The following is a 27,533-nucleotide window of genomic DNA, read 5'->3' on the forward strand; positions in this document are numbered from 1 at the left end:
GACAAGGGGTGGTGGACTATGCATATATGTAAACAACATCTAAGGAAGTCTCAAGGTTTTGCTCACCTGAGGTAGAGTATCTCATGATAAGATGTAGACCACACCATCTACCTAGAGAGTTTATCTGTATTTTTCGTATTTTTTGGTGTCTACATACCACCATAGACCGATGCTGGCACTAATACCGCACTCAATGAGTTGTATTCTGCCATAAGCAAACAGTAAAATGCTCACCTAGAGGTGACACTCCTAGTGGCCGGGGACTTTAATGCGGGGAAACTTAAATCTGTTTTACCAAATGTCTATCAGCATGTTAAATGTACAACCAGGGAGAAAAAAACGCTATGCCACCTTTACTCCACACACAGAGATGTGTACAGAGCTCTCCCTCGCCCTCCATTTGGCAAATCCGACTATCATTCTATCCTCCTGATTCCGGCTTACAAGCAAAAATGAATGCAGGAAGCACCAGTGACTCGGTCAATAAAAAAGTGATCAAATGAAGCAGATGCTAAGCTACATCACTGTTTTGCTAGCACAGACTGGAATATGTTCCGGGATTCTTCCTATGGCATTGAGGAGTACACCACATCAGTCATTGGCTTCATCAATAAGTGCATTGATGACGTCATCCCCACAGTGAATGTGCGTACATACCCCTACCAGAAGCCATGGATTACAGGCAACATCCGCACTGAGCTAAAGGCTAGAGCTGTTGCTTTCAAGGAGCGGGACATACACCCGGAAGCTTCTAAGAAATCCTGCTATGCCCTCCGATGAACCATCAAACAGGCGAAGTGTCAACACAGGACTAAGATCAATCGTACTACACAGGTTCCGACGCTCGCCGGATGTGGCAGGGCTTGCAAACCATTACAGACTACAAAGGGAAGCACAGTCGAGAGCTGCTCAGTGACACGAGCCTACCAGACGAGCTAAACTACTTCTATGCTTGCTTCGAGGCAAATAACACTGAAACATACATTAGAGAACCAGCTGTTCCGGGACGACTGTGTGAATCACGCTCTCCGCAGCCGATGTGAGTAAGACCTTTAAACAGGTCAACAATCACAAGGCCGGAGGGCCAGACGGATTACCAGGACGTGTACTGTGAGCATGCCCTGACCAACTGGCAAGTGTCTTCACTGACATTTTCAACCTCTCCCTGTTCGAGTCTGTAATACCAACATGTTTCAAGCAGACCACCATAGTCCCTGTGCCCAAGAACACTAAGGTAACCTGCCTAAATGACTACCAACCCATAACACTCACATCTGTAGCCATGAAGTACTTGAAAGGCTGGTAATGGCTCACATCAACACCATTATCCCAGAAACCCTAGAACCACTTCAATTTAAATACCGCCCTAACAGATCCACAGATGATGCAATCTCTATTGCACTCCACACTACCCTTTCCCACCTGGACAAAAGGAACACCTATGTGAGAATGCTTTTCATTGACTATGGCTCAGCGTTCAATACCATAGTGCCCTCGAAGCTCATCAATAAGCTAAGGACCCTGGGACTAAACACCTTCCTTTGCAACTGGATCCTGGACTTCCTGATGGGCCGTTCCCAGGTTGTAAGGGTAGGTAACAACACACCTGCCAAGCTGATCCTTAACACAGGGGCCCCTCAGGGGTGCGTGCTCACTCCCCTCCTGTACTCCCTGTTCACTCATGACTGCACGGCCAGGCACGACTCCAACACCATCATTAAGTTGCCAATGACACAACAGTGGTAGGCCTGATCACCAACAACAATGAGACAGCCTATAGGGAGGAGGTCAAAGACCTGGCCGTGTGGTAGCGGGACAACAACCTCTCCCTCATCAAGACAAAGGAGATGATTGTGGACTACAGGAAAAGGAAGACTAAGCACGACCCCATTCTCATCGACGGGCTGTAGTGGAGCAAGTTGAGAGCTTTAAGTTCTGGTGTCCACATCACCAACAAACTAACATGGTCCAAGCACACAAGACACATAAGACAGTCGTGAAGAGGGCACGACAAAACCTATTCCCCCTCAGGAGACTGAAAAGATTTGGTATGGGTCCTCAGATCCTCAAAAGGTTCTACAGCTGCACCATCGAGAGCATCCTGACTGGTTGCATCACTGCCTGGTATGGCAACTGCTCGGCCTCCAACCACAAGGTACTACAGAGGGTAGTGCGTACAGCCCAGTATATCACTGGGGCCAAGCTTCCTGCCATCCAGGACCTCTATACCAGGCGGTGTCAGAGGAAGACCCTAAAAATTGTCAAAGACTCCAGCCACCCTAGTTTCTTTTCTTTCTTTTTTTCCAGTCACCCTAGTTATAGACTGTTCTCTCTGCTACCGCACTGCAAGCGGTACCGGAACTAGGTCCAAGAGGCTTCTAAACATCTTCTACCCCCAAGCCATAAGACTCCTGAACATCTAATGAAATGGCTACCCATACTATTTGCATTGCTCCCCCTCTTTTATGCTGCTGCTACTCCCTGTTATTATCTATGTATAGTAACTTTAATAACTCTACCTACATGTACATATTACCTAAATTACCTCGACTAACCGGGTGCCCCCGCACATTGACTCTGTACCGGTACCCCCTGTATATAGTCTTGCTATTGTTATTTTACTGCTGCTCTTTAACTACTTGTTACTTTTATTTCTTATTCATATTTTTAAACTGCATTGTTAGTTAGGGGCATGTAAGTAAGCATTTCAGCATTTTTGGTCTAGATCAGCATTTTTGGTCTAGATTCTAGAACTTGAGATAGCAAGCTAACAAGCTTGTGTTTGCAGAGCGGCACCAGAATTAAAAGCACATATTACCTTTTGTAAATATAAAAACAAAAAATAGTTTTCTGTTTCAGGAACCATCCTGGATAAATACTAAAAGAGCACATTTTCCATAAGCTGTAGGTAGGACTCTGGTCTAAATGGATAGTTCAGAGCTTCTGCACTTTTCTATAAACTTTAGGAAACACAATACTGGATATGGTCTATACTTGACACGTACTGTAGGTTTTTCACTTATGGGTGGCACAAATTACGATATGGGGAGGGGAATTGGCAGGTATGTGCACATTTATTTGTGTAGTGTTTACTACAGATAAAAAGTGTAGTGTTTTTGCGGACATTACTATAATACTTACTACAGTGTTAATTTTTGCAGATAATACTGTAGTATTTACTATAGTATTCTACGGTATGCTACAGTTTACTATATAATTATATAGTAAGATCTGTAGTATTCTATAGTAAACTGTAGTAATATATATTAAACTGCAGTATTCTATAGTAAACTGTATGGTCATATATGAAACTGTAATATTCTATAGTAAACTGTAGTATTTATTATGTGGGGGGAAAGTAGGTGCAGACACTTATGGCTCCAATATTACTTGTGGGTAGAGGTGTATCATACATAACTGTGTATGTGTGTGTGTGTGTGTGTGTGTGTGTGTGTGTGTGTGTGTGTGTGTGTGTGTGTGTGTGTGTGTGTGTGTGTGTGTGTGTGTGTGTGTGTGCGCCAACCTGAGCCTGGCCCCTTAGTGTATCATGTGTCAAGTGACAAATCATCTGAGGGCCGGAAACAGCTATTCTAATTTGGGAATTTTGAGAGTTGGTCATTTCCTATGAAAATTGAGAAGGCAGTGAGGCACTCCACTAGTCACTCTCCACACCCCGCAGCTCTCATCCCCACCCTCCCCACCGCAGTCCATGAGTAAGTAATACACACCCCATTACTCAGAGCTTTCAGGTTTCACTGTGTCAAGGGTTTACAGAGAGTGGAGATTAGTTCGCTATCTAAAACCTTGCAATTTGAGATTTAGACTACATTTAGCTAGTGCTGTATACTTGTACTCTTTACTGTCTGTATCAGTCTAATCTCACAGTGGAAAGCAGACCATGTTTCATTTGAGTGGCATGTCTTCAAACTACATGTGGAAAGAAAATTTACGGCCGTTTTCCAGCTGTCTGTCAAACGGGTCTCCGCCCCTTTAATCATACCATTGGTTTAATTTGCACATAGGGTGTTTAGTCATTGGTCTGTTTTTGTCAACACAAAGCATCCCCACTTCTCCCTTGCCCTGTTTGTGTGTTGTTGAACTGGGTGAGGTTCTACTTGCGAACGAAGGAGAGAAGTAAATTATTTAAATGTCTCATATCTTTCTTGCTAGCCAACTAGCTTCCTAGGACGGAAGTTAAGCTAGCGAGACAACACGAGACCCCCTAACTACTCAAGCGGAGGCTCGTACGGAAACGGGCAGTATGAGTTTGTAGTTTGACATTAGCTAGCTAACGTTGGTCATTCATTCAGACGCGAGGTGTGGGATGGTTTTCTTTTGTGTTTAGCTATAGCCTGATAGCTACTCCGTTTGCTATGGCTAGCTCGCTTCTGCATTTGACAGCAGTGACCGCTCGAGCTACATCATGCGATTCCGCATGGATATGATCGTCACCTGTTTTCCAGCAATCAAGACAAATAAGATGCTCGCTTGTCCAAAGGAAGTAGCCACATTTGATTTAAAACCGTAGTTGGTATTAGGGAATAAGGCGGACACTGATCTTGAGAATTGGCTACTGTAGCCGTCATTGGCTATCTATCCTCGGCGAAACCGGTTTGGTAAAGTGGCTAAAGTGATTGCTAGCCTAGCTACATTTGGATGCAGACGGAAAATGGCATCAACAAAGGCAAAGGTTGGGATAATTAATGAAAGCAACTCCATTCGTGAGAGTGCCAAGACCTGCGCGAGCAGTCCCATGTTGTTGGCCGGAGCAGCATCGTTAACATTGAACAACAGGACCTACTCACTCGATGACCTGGACACCATTTCCACAGTTGGTAAGTTTAGGCAGCAAGACAGTATGTTACAGTACACACACTGGTGAAACTGGCCTGTCTATCACAGGGCTTCTCACACTATCCAGGCATATCAACTAGGCTATAGGGCATAAACTACTACTGGTACATGTGTGGCTCGTGCAGAACAGCACAAGCAATGAAATCCAAGGCGACTATGTGATCAGCCATTTCATGGAATATGACATGGGGATATGCTGACCATGAAACATCATTCAACTCTTGAGTCAGAAGATAGCTGTCATGACTCTGTTCGCTCTGCTACTTAATCTGTCAACCGGAAGTGGACAAGGACGTTCTCGGTTTCAGTCAAGCTCACCCATAGGTTTATGGCCCACTCTGTGGCCAATCATTGAGGAATTCATGATCCCACACAGTTGCTGGGATGGTCAACATTTTCTTGACATGGCATTAGGGGAAATATCTGTGTGCATCTCAGGGATCAAGAAGGATTAATGGTTTCATTGCACACGTGGAATAACCAGCTTGAGAAGTGAAAGCTTAATGGAGGAAACCCTTTGCAGGAGTTTAGAGGATGAGTATATATTTTTTTTTGTAAAAAAGGAACTAGCTATATTAGTAAGGTGAGGTGTCAGATGTTCCTGTTATTGTGAGCAGTGCCCTGTGAAAGTCAAAGTTCATGTTTGGTTCTGCTCACTCTTGTCTGGGCATGTAAGTCCTTTCACTGCATGGGTAATGTGTCAGCAGACTCAGCTGTTGAACTGGTTTTTTTTCTCACGTGGGTGGAGTCCACTCTGTGGTGAGTCTAATGCCAGAAACCAAGAATGTTAAAACAACATGCACTACTTCAAGACTGAACACAGGCTTCTGATCACGAAAACCACTTAGTCTTTTACAGCGCTCTCATATTTGATTCATGACGAGGAGGACACTTGGCTAATAGAGAATTCTCATCTCATTCTAAGCCCACGTGATCAGGGAAAGCATGAAGCTTAAAATCCCAAGATAAAAATCATCCAATATGCAAAACCTTTTGTTAGATGATGATGAGAGGGATTAACTGCTTATGGCAAATCAGTTACATGTCTTGAGGACTGCTTTTGTCTAATGGTCATTGAAATAATGAGGCACCTGGCTCTCACGTGACATTTGAAGCTTACAGGCATTTTGCCCATCTTTCGTGCATATGAAATGTTTTCTGGTGCTGAGGCAAAAAATTGTGAGTCCTAAGCCTACATCAAGATACGTGGCCGCTGGCCAAGTGCATTGAGTAGCATCAACAAGCTAGGCACATATTATTCCACGTCTGGCCTTGTTCCATCAAATATGTAGTGCCATTCAAATCAAATAAAAACACGGGCCTATCTATTTCTGCTCCCACAAAATTAGAACAAGAAACATTCTGTATTCTATTCAAATGCATGTAGGCTAGCATCCAGCAGACCAAGAATCTGACCAAATAACACACGTAGCTGTGAAAATAAGTGTCACTGTTTCCCACTAATTGATTTGATTCAGGTGTGGAGAAAAAAAAAATAGGTCAGCTATTTTACCCTTCTTTTCCAAGTTAGCTAGATCTCTGGTTTGTTTCCATGAAACATACCTTACGTTGGTGTTGAGAGAAGCATCCATTTTGTGCCATTTGTTATCACATAGCCTGGCTGTTTTTCTTTCTTTTTTTGGAAACACTTCAGTATTCAGTACACCGTTCAAGTAATCAGTGCAGTATTTGGTGCATATCACCTTGCCTCAGGTGTTGCTCTATTGGAGAGAAAAGGACAAACCAGGCGTGACCTACTTGCAGGGGAAAACCTGTGTCACATGTCCAAAATCATGGGACATTTCTGTTGGTAATCACTCAATTTGATGAAAATAGTATATACATGCACACATCTAAAAATGCAACAGGAGCTACAAAATTAGCTGAAGAAAACTGTCAGTTGCTTCCACAGGAAGATTAGGCTACTTGAGGGAGCAACAAACGGTGATCTGAAAATGACATTTCCATATGTCTTTACTGTGCAGACAGGTAGTAGTCCTAATCTCTCTAGACAGTTGGCTTCTGCGGCAAGGGTTCCTGAATAGAAACAAAATATTGATTGAGCTGTTGCCTAAAGACTACGCACATATCATTATTAGTTAATTTATATTGAGCAAGGTGCTCAATATAAAAGATTTTCTTTTGCTGTTTTTTGTGCTTTAGTAGTGTCGGCCTAAAGCCTGCTTGTTGGGAATCTCTAGATAAGTAGTACTAGGCCCATGAGGAGAGGACAAACATCCATAGAATATCCATCTGATTGTGCTACAAGTGTACAAGAATATATCTGCCTTGAGGCAAAATATTACACCAGCAATGTTTTCAGATATAGGAGTGCAGCTGAACTCAGAGTCAAACCTGACCGTTGTCTAACCTCTGTCTTATCATATATTGGGGCGGCAGGGTAGCCTAGTGGTTAGTGTTGGACTAGTAATCAGAAGGTTGCAAGTTCAAACCCCCGAGCTGACAATGTACAAATCTGTCATTCTGCCCCTGAACAGGCAGTTAACCCATTGAAAATAAGAATTTGTTCTTAACTGACTTGCCTATTTAAATAAAGGTAAAAAAAAATATATATATATATATATATATATGAGTAAAAAGACAAAGAAAGGGTTTGGGCTTTGTTTGTTTGCTTGCTTGCTCCTATTAGATTACCATGGAGACTGAGAACAGGGAAGGACAAAGACCCCTTGTACGAGGTAAGCCCAAACGTGCTAGAAGCCAACATTCCATGACTCTATCGGGGGATTGTGAGTCCATCTCTCTGTTTGCTCTGTTTGTCTATTCCCTCTCTCCTTACTCACAGTGAAATATGACTAGACATAGGGTGTTATTTTGTACTCCTCTTGACCTGGAGATGGGAATAGAGAAACAATCTGATTTGTTGACCTGAAATAATGAGCTCAGACTTGTGAAAGAGTGAGAAGACAACTCAAGAAATCTTGGCCAGTTCTTCCAGATTCAACCTCTTTAATTGATGGACGGGTTGAAGACATGTCAGAGATAATTGAATGTCAAAAACATCGCAAATAAAGCATTCTGATGTCATGATCTGACATAACCACAGATCAATTCTTGATTATCAAATCAAATTGTATTTGTCACATGTGCCGAATACAACAGGTGTGTAGACCTTACAGTGAAATGCTTACTTACAAGCCCTTAACCAACAATGCAGTATTAAGAAAAAATAAGTGTTACATAAAAAATAATTGTGGTTGATTTGTTGCAGAAATAATCTGAATTGAATGTTGCTCTATGACATTTGGGTGTGTGTGTGTGACAGAGAACTTAACGCCTTGTCTAATGACTGTTCCTCTCCTTGCTTCAGGCACAGGGACCTTTGGCAGGGTGTTCCTGGTGAAAGACAAGAAGAGCAGGGCGTTCTACGCTCTGAAGGCTATGAAGATCCCTGACGTGATCCGGCTCAAGCAGGAGCAGCACGTCCACAACGAGAAGGAAGTCCTGACCGAAGTCAACCACCCCTTCCTCATCAGACTGTGAGTGTCTGATCACCTCAACACCACATAGCATAAATGGCTATGTTTTGTTAAGTTATGCTATCATGACATAAAGTGAAGGAAGTCCTGACCGAAGTCAACCTCCACTTCCTCATCAGACTGTGAGTGTCTGATCACCTCAACACCATCATCAGCCACTGATCTGCTGGAGGTGGATTTAATATACACTACCGTTCAAAAGTTTAGGGTCCCTTAGAAATGTCCTTGTTTTTGAAAGAAAAGCAAAAAATAATGTGTCCATTAAAATAACATCAAATTGATCAGAAATACAGTGTAGACATGGTTAATGTTGTAACTGACTATTGTAGCTGGAAACGGCAGATTTTTAATGGAATATCTACATAGGCTTACAGAGGCCCATTATCAGCAACCATCACCCCTGGTTTCCAATGGAAAGTTGTTAGCTAATCCAAGTTTATAATTTTAAAAGGCTAATTGATCATTAGAAAACACTTTTTTGCACAACTGAGCAAGGAGACAAGTTAGTGTCTAGTTTGAGAAACAGGTACCTCACAAATCCTCAACTGTCAGCTTCATTAAATAGGACCCGCAAAACACCAGTCTCCACGTCAACAGTGGAATGCTGGCCTTGGTGTTTTGCAGGTACTCTTTAATGAAGCTGCCAGTTGAGAACTTGTGAGGCGTCTGTTTCTTAAACTAGACACTCTAATGTACTTGTCCTCTTGCTCAGTTGTGCACCGGGGCCTCCCACTCCTCTTTCTATTCTGGTTAGAGACTGTTTGCGCTGTTCTGTGAAGGGAGTAGTAATCAGCGTTGTACGAGATCAGTTTCTTAGCAATTTCTCGTTGTATAGCCCTCATTTCTCAGAACAAGAATAGAATTACGAGTTTCAGAAGAAAGTTCTTTGTTTCTGTCCATTTTGAGCCTGTAATCAAACCAACAAATGCTGATGCTCCAGATACTCAGTCTAAAGAAGGCCAGTTTTATTGCGTCTTTAATCAGAACAACAGTTTTCAGCTGTGTTAACATAATTGCAAAAGTGTTTTCTAATGATCAATTAGCTTTTTAAAATGATAAACTTGGATTAGCTAACACAACCTGCCATTGGAGCACAGGGGTGATGGTTGCTGATAATGGGCCTCTGTACGCCTATGTAGATATTCCATAAAAATCAGCTGTTTCCAGCTACAATAGTAATTTACAACATTAACAATGTCTACTCTGTATTTCTGATCAATTTGATGTTATTTTAATGGACAAAAAATGTGCTTTTCTTTCAAAAACAAGGACATTTCTAAGTGACCCCAAACTTTTGAACGGTAGTGTATAAATAATACATATGCCATTAAGCAGAAGTATTTTTCCAAGTTGACCTCCCCTACAGTGAGTGTTTACGTTTCTATTATATGTATGTGATTAGGGGTATTGAAAACCCACGACCTTGGTGTTGATTGCACCACGCTCTTACAGACTAAGCCACACAGGGCCACTTTCCACTTGTCCTCTACAATTGTTTTGACAAGGTCCATGCCACATACTATAAGCTGAGCAAACACTGCCCAGACTACCGTGTAGTTTAGCTCTCTTACATCCAACCACTGTTACCCGACAAATATTTGTGTTTGAATAGAGTCAAATGTACCAGTGTGTTTATTTCCTGTTCATACGTTCCAGGTTCTGGACCCACCATGACGATCGTTTACTCTACATGCTGATGGACTACGTTCCAGGCGGGGAGCTGTTCAGTTACCTCCGTAGCCGCGGGCGCTTCAGCAACACCACGGGCCTCTTCTACTCCACGGAGATCGTGTGTGCCATCGAGTACCTCCACTCCAAAGAGATCGTCTACCGAGACCTGAAGCCGGAGAATATACTGCTGGACAGCGAGGGACACATCCGCCTCACGGACTTCGGCTTCGCTAAGAAGCTCTCGGACAGGTATGATGTCATGCCGTAGAGTGCAACTTTGTTGTCCGTCGAGACGGAAATGTCTCTGTGGACTGTGTTTTTATACTTCCAGCCTCTCTGAGACCACACACACACACACACACACACACACAGAGAAACACATACCCAAGAGACTGGAAGCAGCACAGGGTCAGCCGCAGAGCAGCGTCCCAGTATGAGCTGTTCGTCCCCACAGGTATCATTCCATCTGGGAGCAGGTGTACTGCACAGCCAGGACATCCTTAATTGTTAGACACTATGCCCCCTAACAAGTCATAACCAGGATATTATTAGACTGCCATGTTAATTGCGGGAGTGAATGCTGTTTGTTTTTCTGTCTCATTGTAGGACTATATCATGTTTAGGAATTGTAGCCATACAGACACATTTGCCTGATTGGTAGAGTAGGGATATAGATATCCTTCCGGGAGTTGTCATATTACACGGCCATACAATATTCACAGAATGTATGGAGGGGAATCCTCGCTCTAAGACGGAATCCCATAACATGCGGGAAAAATGCAGAGCTGAGATGAAATTGACGTTATTTTGTTTTTATATTCGCGTTACAAGCAGCTAGTCCTCTTCGGTAACATCAGTAGGATTGGAACTGCAGCACTCAGGTTAAAAGAGTTTTGTATCTGCAGTGCAGTAGCGTAGGGATACTGCAGTAGCGCTAGTGTTTTGCAGGGAGCCTCGCTGTACACAAACCTGACCCACTGACATGTAAACAGAATGGACTAAGATTACATTTTCTCTGGCCGGGAGAGTAAAACAGAGTTAGAGTAGATGTGTCTCTGATGTGCAACTTGTGACCCACTTAAAGAAATGGAAGGCAAAAGAAATTGCCTCGAATGCGGCGAGAGTGTGAAGAACAAACGAATGAGCGAGCTGGCTGCCGTGTGTGTGTGTGTGTGTGGTGTGGTGTGTGTGTGTGATCAGTTTAGAAGGTGAAACATTATCACACCACACTGTTGATGCTTCCACAGTGCCACCTAGTGGCACAATAGAATGAACCCGCTTTAGGTTCTAGGATGTGCTCAGAGGTTACCGGTTTATGAGACTAACTTTCCCAGTCGTAGAGCAGCACTCTGTCCAGAGAGTACTCTGAGTCTGAGGTAGGTACTGTATGCCTATCTGATAAAGGTTTCAATGCGACAAAAAAAATCTATAATTACAATGCAAGCTGCATTTTCCACATTGCAACCAAAGTGTCCTGTTCTCGTTCACTTCAAAATGTATAATAAAGATGGAAATGAAATCAGGGACCTTGAGCCTGCCCCTTAAACAGAGTAACTATTTGCATACAAATGAACCATCACCACGGCAACTGAACAAGAGTTATATTCCAGAGGGCCATTTTTTATAAATGTTTTATTCAGAACACATTAGAACATCTGATAAAAATTATAATTTGTTGTGTCATATTGTGCTCCCCAGTTTAGATTCTCTCCCTGGCCTGATTATAGTGATCCAGGATTTTATATGTCCTCCATACAGTGTTAATCAGCTGTACTATTGAACCAAAGACATTGATCTACCAATAACACAACCAGAACCAATCCTTCCAGCAAACTAAAGCTCCGTCACTCTGTTGGATCCAAATACCATCCGATACCATCTGTGAGATCAGGCTACACACGTTGTGTTAGTTATACCATATCAGTGTACATACTACTGTGAGATCAGCCTGCATAGGCTACACTACTACTGACTGAAGGACCAGTCGACTGACAGCTGATACTATTGTGAGAGCAACCTACATACAGGACACTACTATAAAACGGCAGGGTGATTACTTCACAAGACTGGGGTTGTCCTTCCCTGTATGTAACAGAAGTCTCCTCTTCTAGGGTGAACTCATTGGAATGTGCAGTGTGTGTGCTGCGTACAGGGTGACCCTTGGGGAAACCTAGGCTTAGAAGGATCATCAGTCAGACATGATTGGCCACACAGCCAAAATAAGCATTGTATGTGTGCGCATGTTCCTGTGTTCTGTTGGTGTGACGTAACATCTAGAATTGAAGTAGTTCAAACTGATATTGTTTCTCTTTTGTCTCTTTCGGTGTCTCTCCATCCAGGACGTGGACTCTGTGTGGAACCCCGGAGTACCTGGCCCCAGAGGTCATCCAGAGCAAAGGACATGGCCGGGCGGTGGACTGGTGGGCCCTGGGGATCCTCATCTTTGAGATGCTGGCTGGGTGAGTAGTAGTGTCCTGTCCTCTGACTGAATGGGAAGGACTGGTGTTGAGCTGAACACTAGTGTCATGAGTCCTGACTGGGCAGGGGTTTAACTGAATACTGTAATGTCCCCTGACAGGGCAGGGTTCAACACCAGGGGGCCCCAGTCCACCAGAGGACAAGATGACTGGGTGTTAGTAGCATGGTTTGGGGTCAATTTAATTTATATTCAGAAAGTAAACTAACATTCCATTTCTCCTCATTGATTTTTAATACAAAATATTGGAATCGGAATTTCAGTTTACTTCCTGAATTGAAATAGACTAGACCCCTTCCTAGTGTAGTAGTATGTATGAAGAGTGGCTATCCTCTATGGACAATTGGCTCTGTCTATGAACATTGGGTAGTATCCAGCAGAATGTCTGTGGCGAGTCAATGGTAAGACAAGTGTGCTGTTATTCGGAGAGTTGACCTCATGAGGTTACGTCACTCTGTAGTGGGCTTAATTCCAAGACCAGCCTGCCTTTTGTTTCTGTGATGACAGAGGTGGACGGTCTTAAGGATGAAAGGAAGGTTACAGATTGAAGAAAGGTCAAAGGTAACTTATTCTGACACATTTCCACGTGCGTGATTTGTGGAGACCAAGGTTTCATGATAACAAACTCTGGTGGCTTTAAGCTGTGCTCTCTCGTCTGAGAACCCCACTCAGTCACTCATTAATTCAAGGCCTACAGAAGCACTGCTGAAATAGGATTTCTATAGACAGGCCGTAGTTGTACCATAGCTTAACGACGCCGGGTGTGTGTTCCAAGTGGCACCCTATTCCCTAAGTAGTGCACTACTTTTGAACACAATCCTGGTCAAACGTTGTGCACTACATAGGGAATAGGGTGCCATTTGGAACAGAGGCAGTGGTGCTGGGCCATTTAGCTATGGTACATCTGCGGCCTGGTGTCTATAGAAATCCTAATTCAGCAGTGCTTCTGTAGAGTACACTGGCCTTGAATGAATGAATAAATGACTCACTGACTGAGTGGATGTCTGCTAGCAGCATATAGCACCACTCATGTGGCCGGCTGCTCTTCCACTCCTCTTTGAGATGAGTGCACCAAGTTAAATGATTTGTTCTATATAGCCCAGCCTACACATGAGTTAAGCGCTTGCTTTTTGCTTATAATCCACATGCATTTCTGCAGGCGTCACATAGCCTAGGCCCTACATATTTAGCCTAGTATATGTAGCCTATGTATGCACTCACTGAACTGTGAGTCGATAAGTGTCTGCCAAGTGCCATATTATTAAGCAATAAGGCACGGGGGGGTGTGGTATATGGCCTATATGGCCAGTATACCACGGCTAAGGGCTGTTCTTACACACGACGCACCGCGGAGTGCCTGGATACAGCCCGTAGCCATGGTATATTGGCCATATATCACAAACCCCTGAGGTGCCTTATTGCTATTTATAAACTGGTTACGAACGTAATTAAAGCAGTAAAAATTAAATGTTTTGTCATACCTGTGGTATACGCTTCTGATATACCATGGCTGTCAGCCAATCAGCATTCAGGGCTCAAACCACCCAGTTTATAATATTACATAGATAATGCGTTGGCTCATACAATCCATGGAAGCAAGCGAGGAGGGCTCTGATAGCATACTGAACATAACACTATCACAGAGGTTCCCAACCAGGGGTACTAGGACCCCCGAGGGTACTTTGCCTATCCACAGGGGGTACTTGAGAAGACTCAGGAGACCATAGGCCTACTGGTAAAATGGACATGAGGGGGTAAATCAGGGGTACTCCAGCTGAGCAAAATTAAATTTGATGGTACAGTAACTGAAAAAAGGTTGGGAACCACTCCCTATCATGTGAATTAGGCGCCCCTAGAGGGCACTAGTTATTATGACCTCGGTACAGTACACAGGATGGGTTTGTGTGTGTGTTGTTTGTTTTGCTATGGAAATGTAGCATAGCCCTTGTCCCCGGAGTGGGTCAAAATGTTAAATCTGAGATTTGACTTCATATCTACGCCTTTTGAATAAAATCAAAGTTGATGGGCCTAGAATGTTAATTTTTTTATTTTTTTATTTTGTATTTTACATATTGATTAAATCTATATGAATATAGAAACCTGCGACTCGACAAGAGTGGTAGGGAAGTTGTCAGTGAATCAGAGGTCGTTCTGTACGTGCCTCTTCACCTCACCCTAGTCTTTTCATGTACCCGTGGAGAATTCAGTGGCCTTGGCTTCTAGTGAAGAAAATGTGACCTTCTCCATACCATTCGTCACACTGGCCTTTTGAAGTGTGCGCACACACTCGGCGCTCCAGGAGACAAAAGCTCCCTTCAGAACAACGCGCCCTAAAGGTTGACTGCCGCGTAACCGTTTTGTCAAAGGTCCTGTAGCTTCCGTAGTGGAAGAATGTAGAGGGGGGCTTCTGAAAGTTACGTGGTGTGGTAGGTTTATGCACTCAGACATCCATCTGCCCCAGGGTCCTGACTTCTGGGAATAGTCATGACGAGGTCACCTGTGCACTTAACTCCACACACACACACTCAGTCCAGCCCGCTTGTATCTTACACACACACACACACCGACACACATAGACAGTCCAGTAGGCTTGTATCATCCTGTATCTAATCCTGCCTGGAGGGGGAGCCTGCCCTCCTTAATGGAAAACGCCCTGTCTTTGTGTGTGGTCCTCCCTCACACTCACATCACAACATCTTATCTGGTCAATGTAGCCTATTCCAGGTCCATGTGAACCGGAAACAGTTTTAATTCCTCTCTTTCTTTCTGATCGGCCTAACTGTTTTTCTACAATATATGGAAGATGGATATTCTTGAGCGTCTTCTTGTCGATTCTTGCTGTAGCTGTGCTAGTTTTAAATCTACTCCTGAACACAGGCCTATCCTACATACGGACTATTCTAACTCCTACTAATAAACACCGAGGCCTACTCCTACATACAGACGATCCTAACTCCTACTGCTAAACATGTTAGTAGTTCCCTGTTTTGATTTATCCTGTTTTCACCGTATCCTCCATCCGCTCCTCCCCATCCTCCTCCCTGTGGAATCTTGGCGACACCTCAGGTGTTATGTAAACCGTAGGTTACTGTTGCATAAGAGGAGCCGAGTCTCTAGGCTCTCACTGTCCATCACCGGGGACCTAGACTAATCTACCGGCAGGCTGGCGGGGGTACCTGGGGGGGAGAGTAGTCTGCACTTGGCCTCCCTCCCTCTCTCTCTACCATCCAGTAAGAGGAGGAGCCATTAGAACAGCAGCTCTCTGTTGATTCATCCTTTGGCTCCCTTCGTATTCTACCAACGCCCAGACTCTTCCTCCCCCCCTCCCTTCTGCTCTGACATTCACTGTAGAGACCTGTCCCTGCTTAAGACATCACATTCCCCTTGGCAACGAGCTTCTCCGAAGGACTTTATTCTGATCTCAGGTCATGACCAAAAAAATCATTACCGGGCATTATTTATCCCTTCCTTATCCTGTTTGTATTAGTCATTTCAGTTTATTGACAGGTTTTGACTGATGCGTGCCGTGGTCACATGATGCAGTTCAACCTTTTGATCATTGGCAATGTGTCTTATCTGGCTTTCGTCTGACCGTCTTACTTCAATGAATCTATGACACAATTCTCTCAGGCTTTTTATGTAACAATTGCTTAACACTATGGACTACTGTATGTTTAAGCTTAAACTCTATTGGACCAGGTTCGCTACTGGAGCAGTACGGAGAAATGAAAACCACACAACTTGAATAATTTAGGAAAAGAATGCCGGCTTGTATAAATAAAAAATAGTTTCAAAAGAATGAATCACCTTGAGTAAATATTGATATGTGAAATTTGTACGATGAGCTCAAAATGAATGAAATGCATCAATAGCACAATAGACTTAGATATCGGCCGTACATCCTGCCTATAGTTTACTAGGGCCCACCCAACTCTATCTTAATCTGACGGTCACTCAGATTTCATTGTTCAATAGAAATACAGTAAACATGAATCCACAGAAAAACATAACCCAATTGACAAATACGGACTTATAAACCACTATGACACGGAATCAAATGTGAGTGACTGTGCCTATCAATAAACACCGTAAGGTGTTTTAAGTGTAGCATGTGCTTAAAACAATCCCACTGCAATGTATGATGCAATCAGGTCTTGCAAGAAAAATCCTAACACACCATAGTTGGCAGTGCAAATTCGGTGTTCTCCAAGGAAAATAAATCTTTGCATGCAAATCTTCTTATTGATGTCCTGGGTTCGGGCGGCTCGCCATCCTTGGTGAAAATAAATCCATAGTCACAAAAAAAACCTGACCAAATCCTGGCGTCAATCTTTCCCTCAATCCCTTCACAGCTCATTTGTATAAATAAGTGAGTGTTAATATCCAGTTCTCTCTTTTTAGTTCAGTTTCATACAACTTCTCAACAATTTGAAACGTAGTTTATCTTCCATGGAATGGCGGTAGCTCTTCACATTCCGTTCTAGCTCCTTTTTTAAACATTATTTTTATGCATGTTGGCGCCAACTGGTGTAGAGCGTGAGGTTAGGAGAGGGACTAAGAGAATATTGAGTTCTGATTGGCTCAAAATAAACTGCTCGTCATGCAGCTTCTGGCAGCTGATTTGTAATAGCTGTCAACTTAAACATATAGCAATATTGTATAATGTGATTGGTTACTGGAATCTCACTGGTAATGATAGGTAATCCACATTAGTTGACCTGCGTTACGTTTGTTTTGTGTTACACATCTAACAGCCTCCAGGCCCCCATTCCACTGGAGGAGGTTTCCGATTCCATTTTGACAGGCTCAGCTCGGCAGCCCCTGTGACAAACTGGTGTGATTATCCGTCTGTCTGCTGCATGTGTAATGCATTTAGCTCGGCTGGCCTGGCCCATTATGTAACGCGGCCTGCACGGTTAATGGCTTGTCCAGGCTGGAGTAGTGCTGGGGAAGCATTCACCATTAAACCATCAAGAGTCACCAGAATGCAGCTGATTGGTCTGAGGAGCTTACGGCTCTGTACTGCACAGAGACACGTAGGCGAGTGTGTTCATACATGTGCGCAGACACACACACACGCACACAAACTGTAGGTTCATGTGTTTCACTGCTTTGTGTTGTCGTGTACTTTAGTGCAGCCCTTTCAATTTTCTGTTTATAGCTAGGCTTCCATCCATCAACAATCTGCATAAAAATAATATGTGCAATTTTCCCACCACAGATGTGTTTTCATCAAATTGATTTGTTGCGGATAACAAGCTGTGCGTGGTGACGTCGGACATATCAAAATAACTTTTGCGGTTAAATTCCCATGTACCGACAAATAAATACAGGTAAATGGGTTTGCATCTCATTTTTAACTCTACTGATGGTTTTTGTCACAAACAAATGTTGCGCTTTGTATAGCAAATATGCCCACTCTGGTCTTGACAGCTGGGCTCTAGTCAACAGCTAACAGAGTGCGGGTAGTCAACATAATTATGAGATTGTAATGGACAAAAAAATATATATTTGTCGAACAGCAGCATCACATCTGTAATCTAATAAACTGCATGCTTTCCCATGCCGTAGTGGGAGAATATTTCAACATTTTACATAATTTAGCAGACGCTCTTTAGCCGATGATCCAGAGCGACTTACAGTAGTGAGTGGATACATTTTCATACTGGACCTCTGTGGGAATCGAACCCACAACCCTGGCGTTGCAAGTGCCATGCTCTACCAACTGAGCCACACCAAATATCACCGTGTGACACTTAAGTTTACTTCAGTATAATGGTTGTCAATATTTGTGCCATGAAAACATGTCCACTGCCATTTCTCGCCCAATCAATTTTACAGACACATCTTGTATAGCGTATTCTGCTTGGCGGACATTTAGGAAGTTTACCGACAAATTTGCTGTTTCCATCAAGCCTGTCTTGACATTTTAATCTGACGTACTTGACTCGCAAAAATCTGTTGGATGGAAACCTGGCTTTTGATGCTATTTTTACACTGATTTTTTTGTGGGTTTTTTTGTGTGCGTGTTTGCCAATAGGAGCAAACATTTTGAAGGTTGAGGAGCGATGACTGTTTTCTGACATGTTCTTTTATTTTCCCCTCCAGGTACCCACCTTTTTTTGATGACAATCCTTTTGGTATTTATCAGAAGATCCTCGCCGGAAAGCTGGAATTCCCGCGGCATTTGGATTTCTATGTAAAGTAAGTCTCACACACCCAAGCACAGGGGATTGTGGGTGAAATCATGGAGGGAAAGTACCCAAAGTCTACCACTACCTCGGCACAAATGTATTCCATTATGATACATAATATACGATAAGCCGTCTTATATCATTTCAACTTGAGAGGAGAATTTATGGAAGTTGTTTTTCACATCACATTTCAATCAGATTTTTAGATTTGGGTCTTGGCAAGCAGGAAACAAAATGTTCCTGAGAGAAGTCTTTCTCCAGACTGTAATTGGAAACAACCGCATCCACCACCACACACTCTCTACCCATAACAAACCGTGTGTTTTGGAAATGCATTATTGCCAATACTTATGATTAGGACCTGACAATTGGAATTTGTCAGAGGTGCATTGTGAATACCTTTAGTTGTGTATGTGCATCTGGGAATGTACTACATCCTATATTTAACCTATCCAGTGTGAGACCGTGTGTGTGTGAGACCGTGTGTGTGTGAGACCATGTGTGTGTGAGACCGTGTGTGTGCCTGCCCACGCACGCAGACAACAGATCTACGTGTGTGTGTGTGTGCGCGCTAATGGCTGCGTCACACAGCGCAACCATCCTCCCAAACGACCGGGTCAATCTGCCTCCCATGCAGAAGATGAAGAGCTAGCTACGCCTAATGTGGGGTGCGGGCCCTCACTAATGACACACCCTGCTGAGTTGGAACTCGTCCTTTTAAACCCATCAGAACCGTCACACTGCTCCTCAGAACAGCTGGGGGTTGGAGTAATGTGAGGAGATTACCAGCTTTAGGAGGAGAGGGCCTGGGACGCACTCAATCAGCTCTGACACACTGGCCCAACCGGATACCTGGGAGAGGCCACACACACACAGTGTTACCTAACGCACACACACACACACACACACACACACACATAGTCCCACTGCTACATAACACACTAACAATAGAGCCCCCAAACACTTAAGCCGTCTATCTTTTGGCCACCAGACTTTTTAAAATATTCCCTCCAGCTATATCACTGTCACTTTGACCCACTCCCATCCTTCCATCAGAGTTGCCTGTTTCTGGCTGTGTTTGTCTGTCCATTGCAGTAACTCTTTTCTATCGCAGAGAAGATAAGACATGTTACAGTATAACTGAACAGGTGTAAGGCCAGCTTATTGTAAAGTTTTATATGCCATTCTAAATATAATGTATTTAGTAACGTCACTGTGTAGGGCTTTCTGCATTAAAAAGTATTGGGGGGGGTCGGGGCAAAGTGCCGCCTTAATCCAAACAGAAAGAAGGAAAGATGCAAAGTGTTTTCAGTGTAAACTTAAATGGCTAAAACCAGATATAAACTATGAAGAAAAGATAACGGGCCTATGTATTTTTAAATAAGAGACCTGTCGACTAACAATCACCAAAATAAAAACGAGCGAGTCAGGGGAAAATCAACAATTCAAAAAACAATGCATTCAGGAGTATTTTTGTCATGGCATGGGGCCCCCATTTGATTTTGTTATAATTTTAGAGTCACTCAGATAGCATAAGTCATGGAAAAATGTGTAGATTTGCAGGAAATGTGCTTTAAAACTGCAACAAAACAAACGATCTCCGCCACAAGGCAAAATATGTAGAATTCCACAAAAATGTTGATTGGTGGCTTCACCATTGGCCACACCCACTGCCACGCTCCTGCCACTCCCACCACCTAAGCCCCATTTTGATCCAGAAAAAAAGCCATGCTGTGTGGTATATTTCCATAGAAATGTACAGTGACATTGTTTGTCGATTGCATAAGATTGGGCAATCAATCTGAGACAATTCTATCGGGCTTAAGGAAAGATGTATTTCCTCCTCAACGGTTCATAAGGCAGGCTACATGACCATATTTCTATTTAACCAGGGAAAAAACTGTTGATGTTTAGAAATGTCTTTTTGTGAGGGAGACCTAGCGAGAGGTCAGCAGGAAGTAGCCAGTGGGTACATACAATTACAATGGTCAGTGACATTTTCTTTTAATCAGAGCTTTAAACTCTGATTAAAGTCTCTTGTAGTTTGTCCCAGGACCAAGGAGTATTATAGGAGTCGGGACTGTTTCCCCAATTCAGTCCTTGCCCTAGGAACTGTAAAAGAGGGCACTGAATGAGAGCGGAGGCTGTCGGATTGTGAAGTTGTTGTTTGGGTTTAAGACACTAAAATGCAGACGGTCAATATTCGGCTAGTATATTTACGTCTGTGCTGGCATCTCGTTGGTTGTAATATATACGTCGGCTTTATTGAAAGCTCACTCTGTCGGCGCCGGCCGCATATCATCGGAAAACTTACACTGTCCTATTTAAAGACAAATTCAACCCTAAAGTATGCCTACTCCAGCATCTTCATAGTTGTGAAAAGTTTCACTTTAAAACCTGTCACTTTCCCTCATTTAAAAGAGAGGGAGGGAAAGAGCAAGAGTGAGAGAGATGTTTCTGTTTGGATGCAACTCATATATATATATATACACATACACACACATACACACACACACACACACACACACACACACACACACACAGGATGTACCGCTCTGTTACCCCATGGCACCTTTATGAGTCCGTCAGGTTATCTGTTGTTCCAATGGCCAAGCTCATCCATCTTGTTGTCAGCTTTTGGATGGAAATGGACTTTTTGGCTTCTGACTGAAACTGCAGACATGCAGTAGATCTGCTGTCTGAACACACACACACACACACACACACACACTGATGTCTGGAGATAGATTGTTAGTGTGAAGTCATTGTAACTCTCTACCTGACTGTCTTTCTGTTGTTTTCCAGAGATCTCATCAAGAAGTTCCTCGTCATTGACCGAGCCAGGAGGTTAGGCAATATGAAGGTGAGTTTCAAGATCAAATCACTATTGGGATTTGATTTCAGAAAGGTTTATTATCCCAAGCTATACTAAAACGTTACGTGAGAACAGATACACAGTAATAATTCAACAGAATTTCAAGTATTTTGTTCACTCGGCAGGTTGTGGAGTGAGAATTCTGCAGTTTGACGTCACCCTCTCAACACTGAAACGGGAAAGGAAAAGGCCTAGGAAGTGACTGAATGTCTGCATTTGGTTCCAATTAGCTGGATACATAGAGGAAGTTGTTGTAGAGGTAGTTTGCACCGTTATAGGGGTGGCAGGGGATGGCAGGGGTTTAGAGTGGATCACAGAAAAACACATTTCCCCTTCAGTAAGTCAGTTTAGTAGTTAATCACATGGGGTGTCGGTTCATTACTTAGTCCTGCCATTTCAGCATGACTGCATTCTATGCAAATATTAATTATATCTTGCTGGTAGCCAGGATGTCCACTGTAGTAGTAGGAGTGAAGCCAGTATGCACAAGCCATCTGCACAGGAAATGTATAGGAGGCAACAGAGAAGCTGTGTTTGCACAGTGAGAAATGGAGTCTCCCTCCACAATGAACACGGTCTCTTGGTAACGCCATATTCCCTTTTATAGTGCACTGCCTTTGAACAGGGCCCATAGGGCTCTGGTTGAAAGTAGTGCACTATGTCGGGAATAGGGTTCCATTTGGGACGCTGTGTCACTCAGTGGAGTGATCTGTAATTCCTCTTGTGTGAAATAATGTATTTTTACACCACTGTGATGAACTGGCTCTCCCGTCATAACAGGAGGGATTTTATTTCTTGAACTGCACAATGCTGCCCATTCTACGAGACACTGAGCGGTCCAAAGTAGACGCCATGCACATCTTTAACTCTCATGGCGAACTGATTGTTCCTTGATTGCTTGCCACCGTTGTGTGCAGTATGTGTGTATATGCCTCAGGAACACTGCAGGCCTGGTTTGTACTCATCCACCTAAGATGGAAAGATGGCGTGAAAGAAAAAAACAACAACTTGTATTTATCTGTTTCAGACTTCTAGTCCCTGTAGTCCACCGCCATTTTATGATTCATTCATTGGAATCATGCATGTGTCTGGCACTGACGTTCAATCGAAGGATGATGTCTGAGTGTTTTGAATTACACCGTTCAAAGGCATGAGAGTCAATGTGGGAGTATATGAAGGCTCTTTTCAATAAAACAACTGTTGGTAAGCACAATGATTAAATAAACATAATTCAGCACACAGTCTGTTATTGACTTGTGCCTCAAAGGGTTTTCTGGGGAAAATGTGCTAGTTAGCTGACTAGCTAGCTGACTCATGGAGTGGTCTAGCCACACACTCCCAGTATACCGGGTGAATCACCACAGACACCACAAAGTGTTTAGAAGGAACGAAGTGTTTTGCTCTAATTATTCTTATTTCAAACTGTTTATTCCGGATGAGAGAAATACTTTATTTATCCTGATTCCAGATTGTGTCGAATAGACCGCCCACAGACGGCTCTGATGCACAGTGTCTTCTCTTGCAGAACGGAGCAGACGATGTGAAAAAGCACAGATGGTTCAAGTCTATAGACTGGGATGGTGTACCTCTGAGAAAACTGAAGGTCTGTCACGTTGGCGATATTACACCCACAATCATCCAGACACATCAATGGGAACACTCGTAAAACATACACTTTATTTTCAGCATATACTGTTTTCATTAAACTCACCATTTTAGAGTTGATATACTTTTTTTTAAACACCTGCTTTTTTTTTTAGCTCTTTTTGATGTATTCATCGTCACATTATTTTTGTTCCCTCAGCCACCCATAGTTCCCAAGGTGTCCCACGAAGGTGACACGTCTAACTTTGATGCCTACCCCGAGGAAGAGTGGAAGAAAGATGCACCTGTGCCAGCAAAGGATTTAGAAATCTTCAAGAACTTCTAAAAAAAAAAAAAGGCGGAAGTAACGACAGAAATACTTCGAGAACATATAGGTCTTGTAGAGAAAGACTCGAACGTTTAGATCTTGGAAAAGGTGAGTTAAACTTCTAGATGTTGAAAAAAATATATAGAAATACTTCTGGATCTTGCTGAATAACAGAAGGACTGGTAAATCATCTGAGATGTCACCATTTTATGGTCAGCAAGAGAACTTCTAAGCTTCCAAGTCCCAGAACTTTATCTTGCTTGAAGACATTGAAGTGTTCCACATTGGGTGGAAGAGCAGGAGAGAATTTACCTAAAAATAACTAAAAGCGTCATATCACCACACTATTTATCTATCATTAATTTATTTTTGTTTGAAAAAGTTTTTTTTCCACTTAACTAAAACCTCAATTCTCAGTCCTCAGTTTCTTTGTTTCTCTGAGCCTTCTCCTGTTATGCAAAAATAAAATGATGGTCCTCTTTGAACCAAAGGACATTGTTACTGAAATGAATATGTTTAAAATGCAATAATCAGGAATTTTTATATTTTGTTGGGCCAAAAAGGTTCCAGTTTTCTTTGTTGGAACTTGTGGGACTCAACCAACCGAGCAAAGCTTATGATCCAAAAATGATCACGCATACAGTAGACTCAGTATTGAGCTGTACAGTAAATGGAATTTACATGTGTGGTTACTACATCCTTACTTAGTAGATTGTACTGGATATTTGTCAATGAGAAAGTATGAAACTTGTACAGGAACGTACTACAATATCATGCCAAGCAAGCTTTGTAATATCATTTTATTGACTGGCCGCTAGTCAAATAGTCTGTTAAACTTGTCATTTTGAGCTGTAAGTACTTGGCTATCTATCGGCCAGACTTCCGTGCATGTGTGCATCAAGGCCAGACCAAAAAGCACTTGTAAAAGGTGCCTTTGGATGTGACATACTGTATGTCTTGTTCTTTTCTCCTGACAAGCTAGTGGTACTTTTTCCAACTTTATTTATATCACACACACTGTTTATACTTGAGCTGTGCCGTTGAAAACATTGACTGTTAATAATGATATACGTGGAATAATTGTTGTGTGGAAGAAGTGTAGCTAGTTGCTATATGTGGAATTGGGTTTCCTCCCATCTTTTTCTTCCATCCACTTTGTCCTATTTTGCTGTTCACGCAATAACAGGAAATGTCCCTGTATATTGACTGGTATGTCTATCTTTCTCTAGGTCTCTTTCACGTACTATAAAGAACTGTAGAATACAGATCTCCAGCTGGTTTCATGTATAGCCAAGCAGGAAGTTGGCTTCAGGCAGCCAATAAACCTTGTCTTCTCTCCACCAATCATATCACTGGCCAGTAGAAAGCACATCATGACTAGACGCATCATAGTACAATCACAAACTGTCTCTCACACTTACTTAGTAACACTTAAGTCATTTGTGTCCCTTTTTAGTAAACTTAAATTATTTGAATTGAACAATTTGGTTGCTTGTATATAATGTTTTATGTCGTTTTCTTAACCAATTATGAAACAATACTCCGTGTGAGTTTATACCAAACGGACCGAATAATTAGGACTTTTGGTCAATGCGTGTATTGTTTCTTTGCATCTTTTTGTTGTGTATCTTAGGGAATTTGCTTTACAATCCTCAGCCTTTTGCCTTTCTTAAAGATGTTTATGTATTAGCAAAAAGAAAACGAATATGAAAGAAGAAATGCTGTACTTTTAGGTCAATACAAGCAAATTATATTTTATACCCAATACCATTTTACCAATGCCTTCTGTCAAAGTGTGTAGATTTTTAAAAATTATTATTTAACAGCCTACCTTACAAACTTTGTATGGCCTTTTCATATTGTTAATGTTGCAGTACTGTATTTAACTTCTTGAGATACTGTTTAAAAGATCCACACAACCAGGATTAAAAACACCTCCTATCCACTGACTCAACAACCGATTCTCTTTCCTCTCCGAAGTGTGATTGTAATATATTGTAATGTATTAATAGCAATTGCGATACTTCGCTTTCTGATAGGCTAGGTAGAATTGTCTCCATATTGCTTACATCTATGTAATTGTTTCAGATGTAATCATTTCAGATGTATCAAAGTACTTGTGGTGGTAGGAGCCAGGGTTAGATTTGTAATTCAGAATAGGATGTGATTATCTATTTCCACATTGGTTTTGTATATACTGTAGGTGATGTGACTGACGGTTGTCTGGTTGGCCAAACGCTATTAAGAGTATCATAACCTTTAATCTTCTCTATGATTCAATAGCTCTTAGCTGGCCTTAGAAGTATTAGCTACCACTATTTCCAGTCATCAGACAAATGAGCTTTCGGAGTGTTTCAGTCGGTTGGTAATTTGTCTACAAGTTCACCAGCCTAGTCTGTATCTACACAACATTGTAATTGAGTTGTGTGTGTGCATGAACACTTTAAACCGCACAGCAGTCATTGATTTAGGAGCTTCATTATCCCCTCTTAAAGGCTCTCATTCATCCAAATGAATCTAAAAGGTATAATTTCAAGAAAGTAATTAGTGTTAACAGTGGAAAGTGACTCGTGTTGTCTGGACCTTGTGTTGCATGACATCCAAGGCTGCTCCAGAGACACATAGAGTGGAGCAACCTCGGTAATAACCAACTAATGTATCCCTTATGATCAGAGAGACTCCACTGAGACTCCACGGCTGTTTTTCAAATGGCGCTCTATTCCCTATATAGCGCACTACTTTTGATCAGGGTCCATAGGGCTTGGGTCAGGAGTAGTGAACTATATAGAGAATAGGGTGCCAATTGAGAGACTGACATACTTTCCCTGACATCCCAGGAAAATGTGTGTTCCTCAGTGAATATCACATCATCTACACGCTGCACAGTGCAGCTCATGTACTGTTATTTTCTTTAATGGACGTGTGAAGATGTTTGTACATCTGTGTTTACCATTTTATGTTTCTGTGTTCAGCAGATGCTAACGGTGACTCATGTTTGACTGGGGAGAGGGGATCCAGTCGACCACAGCGACTCAACCATATCACAGTCTTACCATAGACATCCATAAGGCATTGAAGGAAATTAACTCTCTCTGAATCATTACGAATGATTGAGAATAAGTTCATTGAATTAAACCCTTGTAAAAACGATTACATTCTGAAAATTCAAATTCAAGCCTTAGGACAATAAGTGCTGTGAGGTACCTCTGCTCTGTCATTGATACAATGCTAGAGCCCTAACAACACACTTTAGCGTTAACCTCTCACCTCCGGGCGGTCGTAAACAGGAGCCCCGCCTGGACGCCTGACCACCAAGTAAAAGACTAGAGTCTCCTCAGAGCATCCCCCACCCACCCCTTAATGACAAGCAGAGGTCCTTTCTGACGACACTTTAAACATTGTTGTTATGTCAGATTGTCAACGGCACCTGTCATCGGTTTAGCATTGCAAGTACATGTACCCTCCTCAACGCTATACTTGAGTTAACCACTGAACGAACACATCAAGAAGACTAGGTCTTGTGTCTCTGGTGATATCAACCTATAGGCTGTGCACTCACTATGACTTAGCCTGGCATGGTAGGATGGCTGCTAGGTCTCCTATTGGTGGATGAATGCAGAGTCCAGCCAGTTGTGAAAGAATACCTGAGACGGAGGATTGAGCTAGCAAATGACCTTAATTACAGGGGTCTTTTCGTGAGAGCACAGAGCAGGAACCACTTTAATTTGAGAGGTAGCGTATGTCTGGGCCAATAGCCGAGCGGTTAATGGCCTGAATTTGAATTACATGACATATGTTCCCTCACCACTCAGGTAGTACTCAGACTACTCAGATTCACCACTCAGGTAGTATCACTATTCAGAGGTTGGTGGATTAAAAAATTAAAAACTGAACAAATATATAAATTCAACATTGCAACGATTTCTAAAATTTTCATGAGTTACAGTTCATATCAGTCAATTGAAATAAATTCATTCGGCCCTAATCTATGGATTTCACATGACTGGGCATACAAATATGCAGCTGTTGGTCACAGATACCTTAAAAACAA

At 42.5% G+C, this 27,533-nt stretch overlaps 1 protein-coding gene across 5 annotated transcripts; it reads left to right on the forward strand.

The window, feature by feature from the left end:
• The first annotated feature begins 4,059 nt into the window (after nt 1-4,059).
• LOC112266539 (cAMP-dependent protein kinase catalytic subunit PRKX-like) lies at nt 4,060-27,500 on the forward strand. Of its 5 annotated transcripts, none has more exons than XR_002955949.2 (9): nt 4,060-4,835; nt 8,186-8,354; nt 10,011-10,274; nt 12,365-12,484; nt 18,610-18,705; nt 21,501-21,558; nt 22,598-22,773; nt 23,096-23,173; nt 23,375-23,438. XR_002955949.2 is itself a non-coding variant. In XM_024426126.2 (8 exons), exons 1-8 carry the CDS (start codon nt 4,670-4,672, stop codon nt 23,498-23,500), a joined length of 1,077 nt encoding a protein of 358 aa, XP_024281894.1. In that variant the 5' UTR covers nt 4,061-4,669; the 3' UTR covers nt 23,501-25,431. The 5 variants fall into 5 exon arrangements, 2 of the variants coding, with proteins under 2 accessions (XP_024299864.1, XP_024281894.1); XR_006078781.1 differs by lacking the exon at nt 22,598-22,773 and adding an exon at nt 26,455-27,500 and having other exon boundaries at nt 4,061-4,835; nt 23,375-23,590; XR_006078782.1 differs by lacking the exons at nt 23,096-23,173; nt 23,375-23,438 and adding an exon at nt 21,696-21,829 and having other exon boundaries at nt 22,598-22,707.
• The last annotated feature ends 33 nt before the right edge of the window (nt 27,501-27,533 follow it).

Source organism: Oncorhynchus tshawytscha, linkage group LG14 (assembly GCF_018296145.1).
Source record: "Oncorhynchus tshawytscha isolate Ot180627B linkage group LG14, Otsh_v2.0, whole genome shotgun sequence".
NCBI lineage: Eukaryota > Metazoa > Chordata > Actinopteri > Salmoniformes > Salmonidae > Oncorhynchus > Oncorhynchus tshawytscha.

What these genes read in the sequence shown, in the direction of transcription:
- LOC112266539 (XM_024426126.2), top strand. Translation starts at nt 4,670, where the DNA reads ATGGCATCAACAAAGGCAAAGGTTGGGATAATTAATGAAAGCAACTCC. An exon ending in GGACACCATTTCCACAGTTG is followed by an intron (nt 4,836 to 8,185) that starts GTAAGTTTAGGC and finishes TCCTTGCTTCAG; the next exon opens with GCACAGGGACCTTTGGCAGG. An exon ending in CATTTGGATTTCTATGTAAA is followed by an intron (nt 18,706 to 21,500) that starts GTAAGTCTCACA and finishes GTTGTTTTCCAG; the next exon opens with AGATCTCATCAAGAAGTTCC.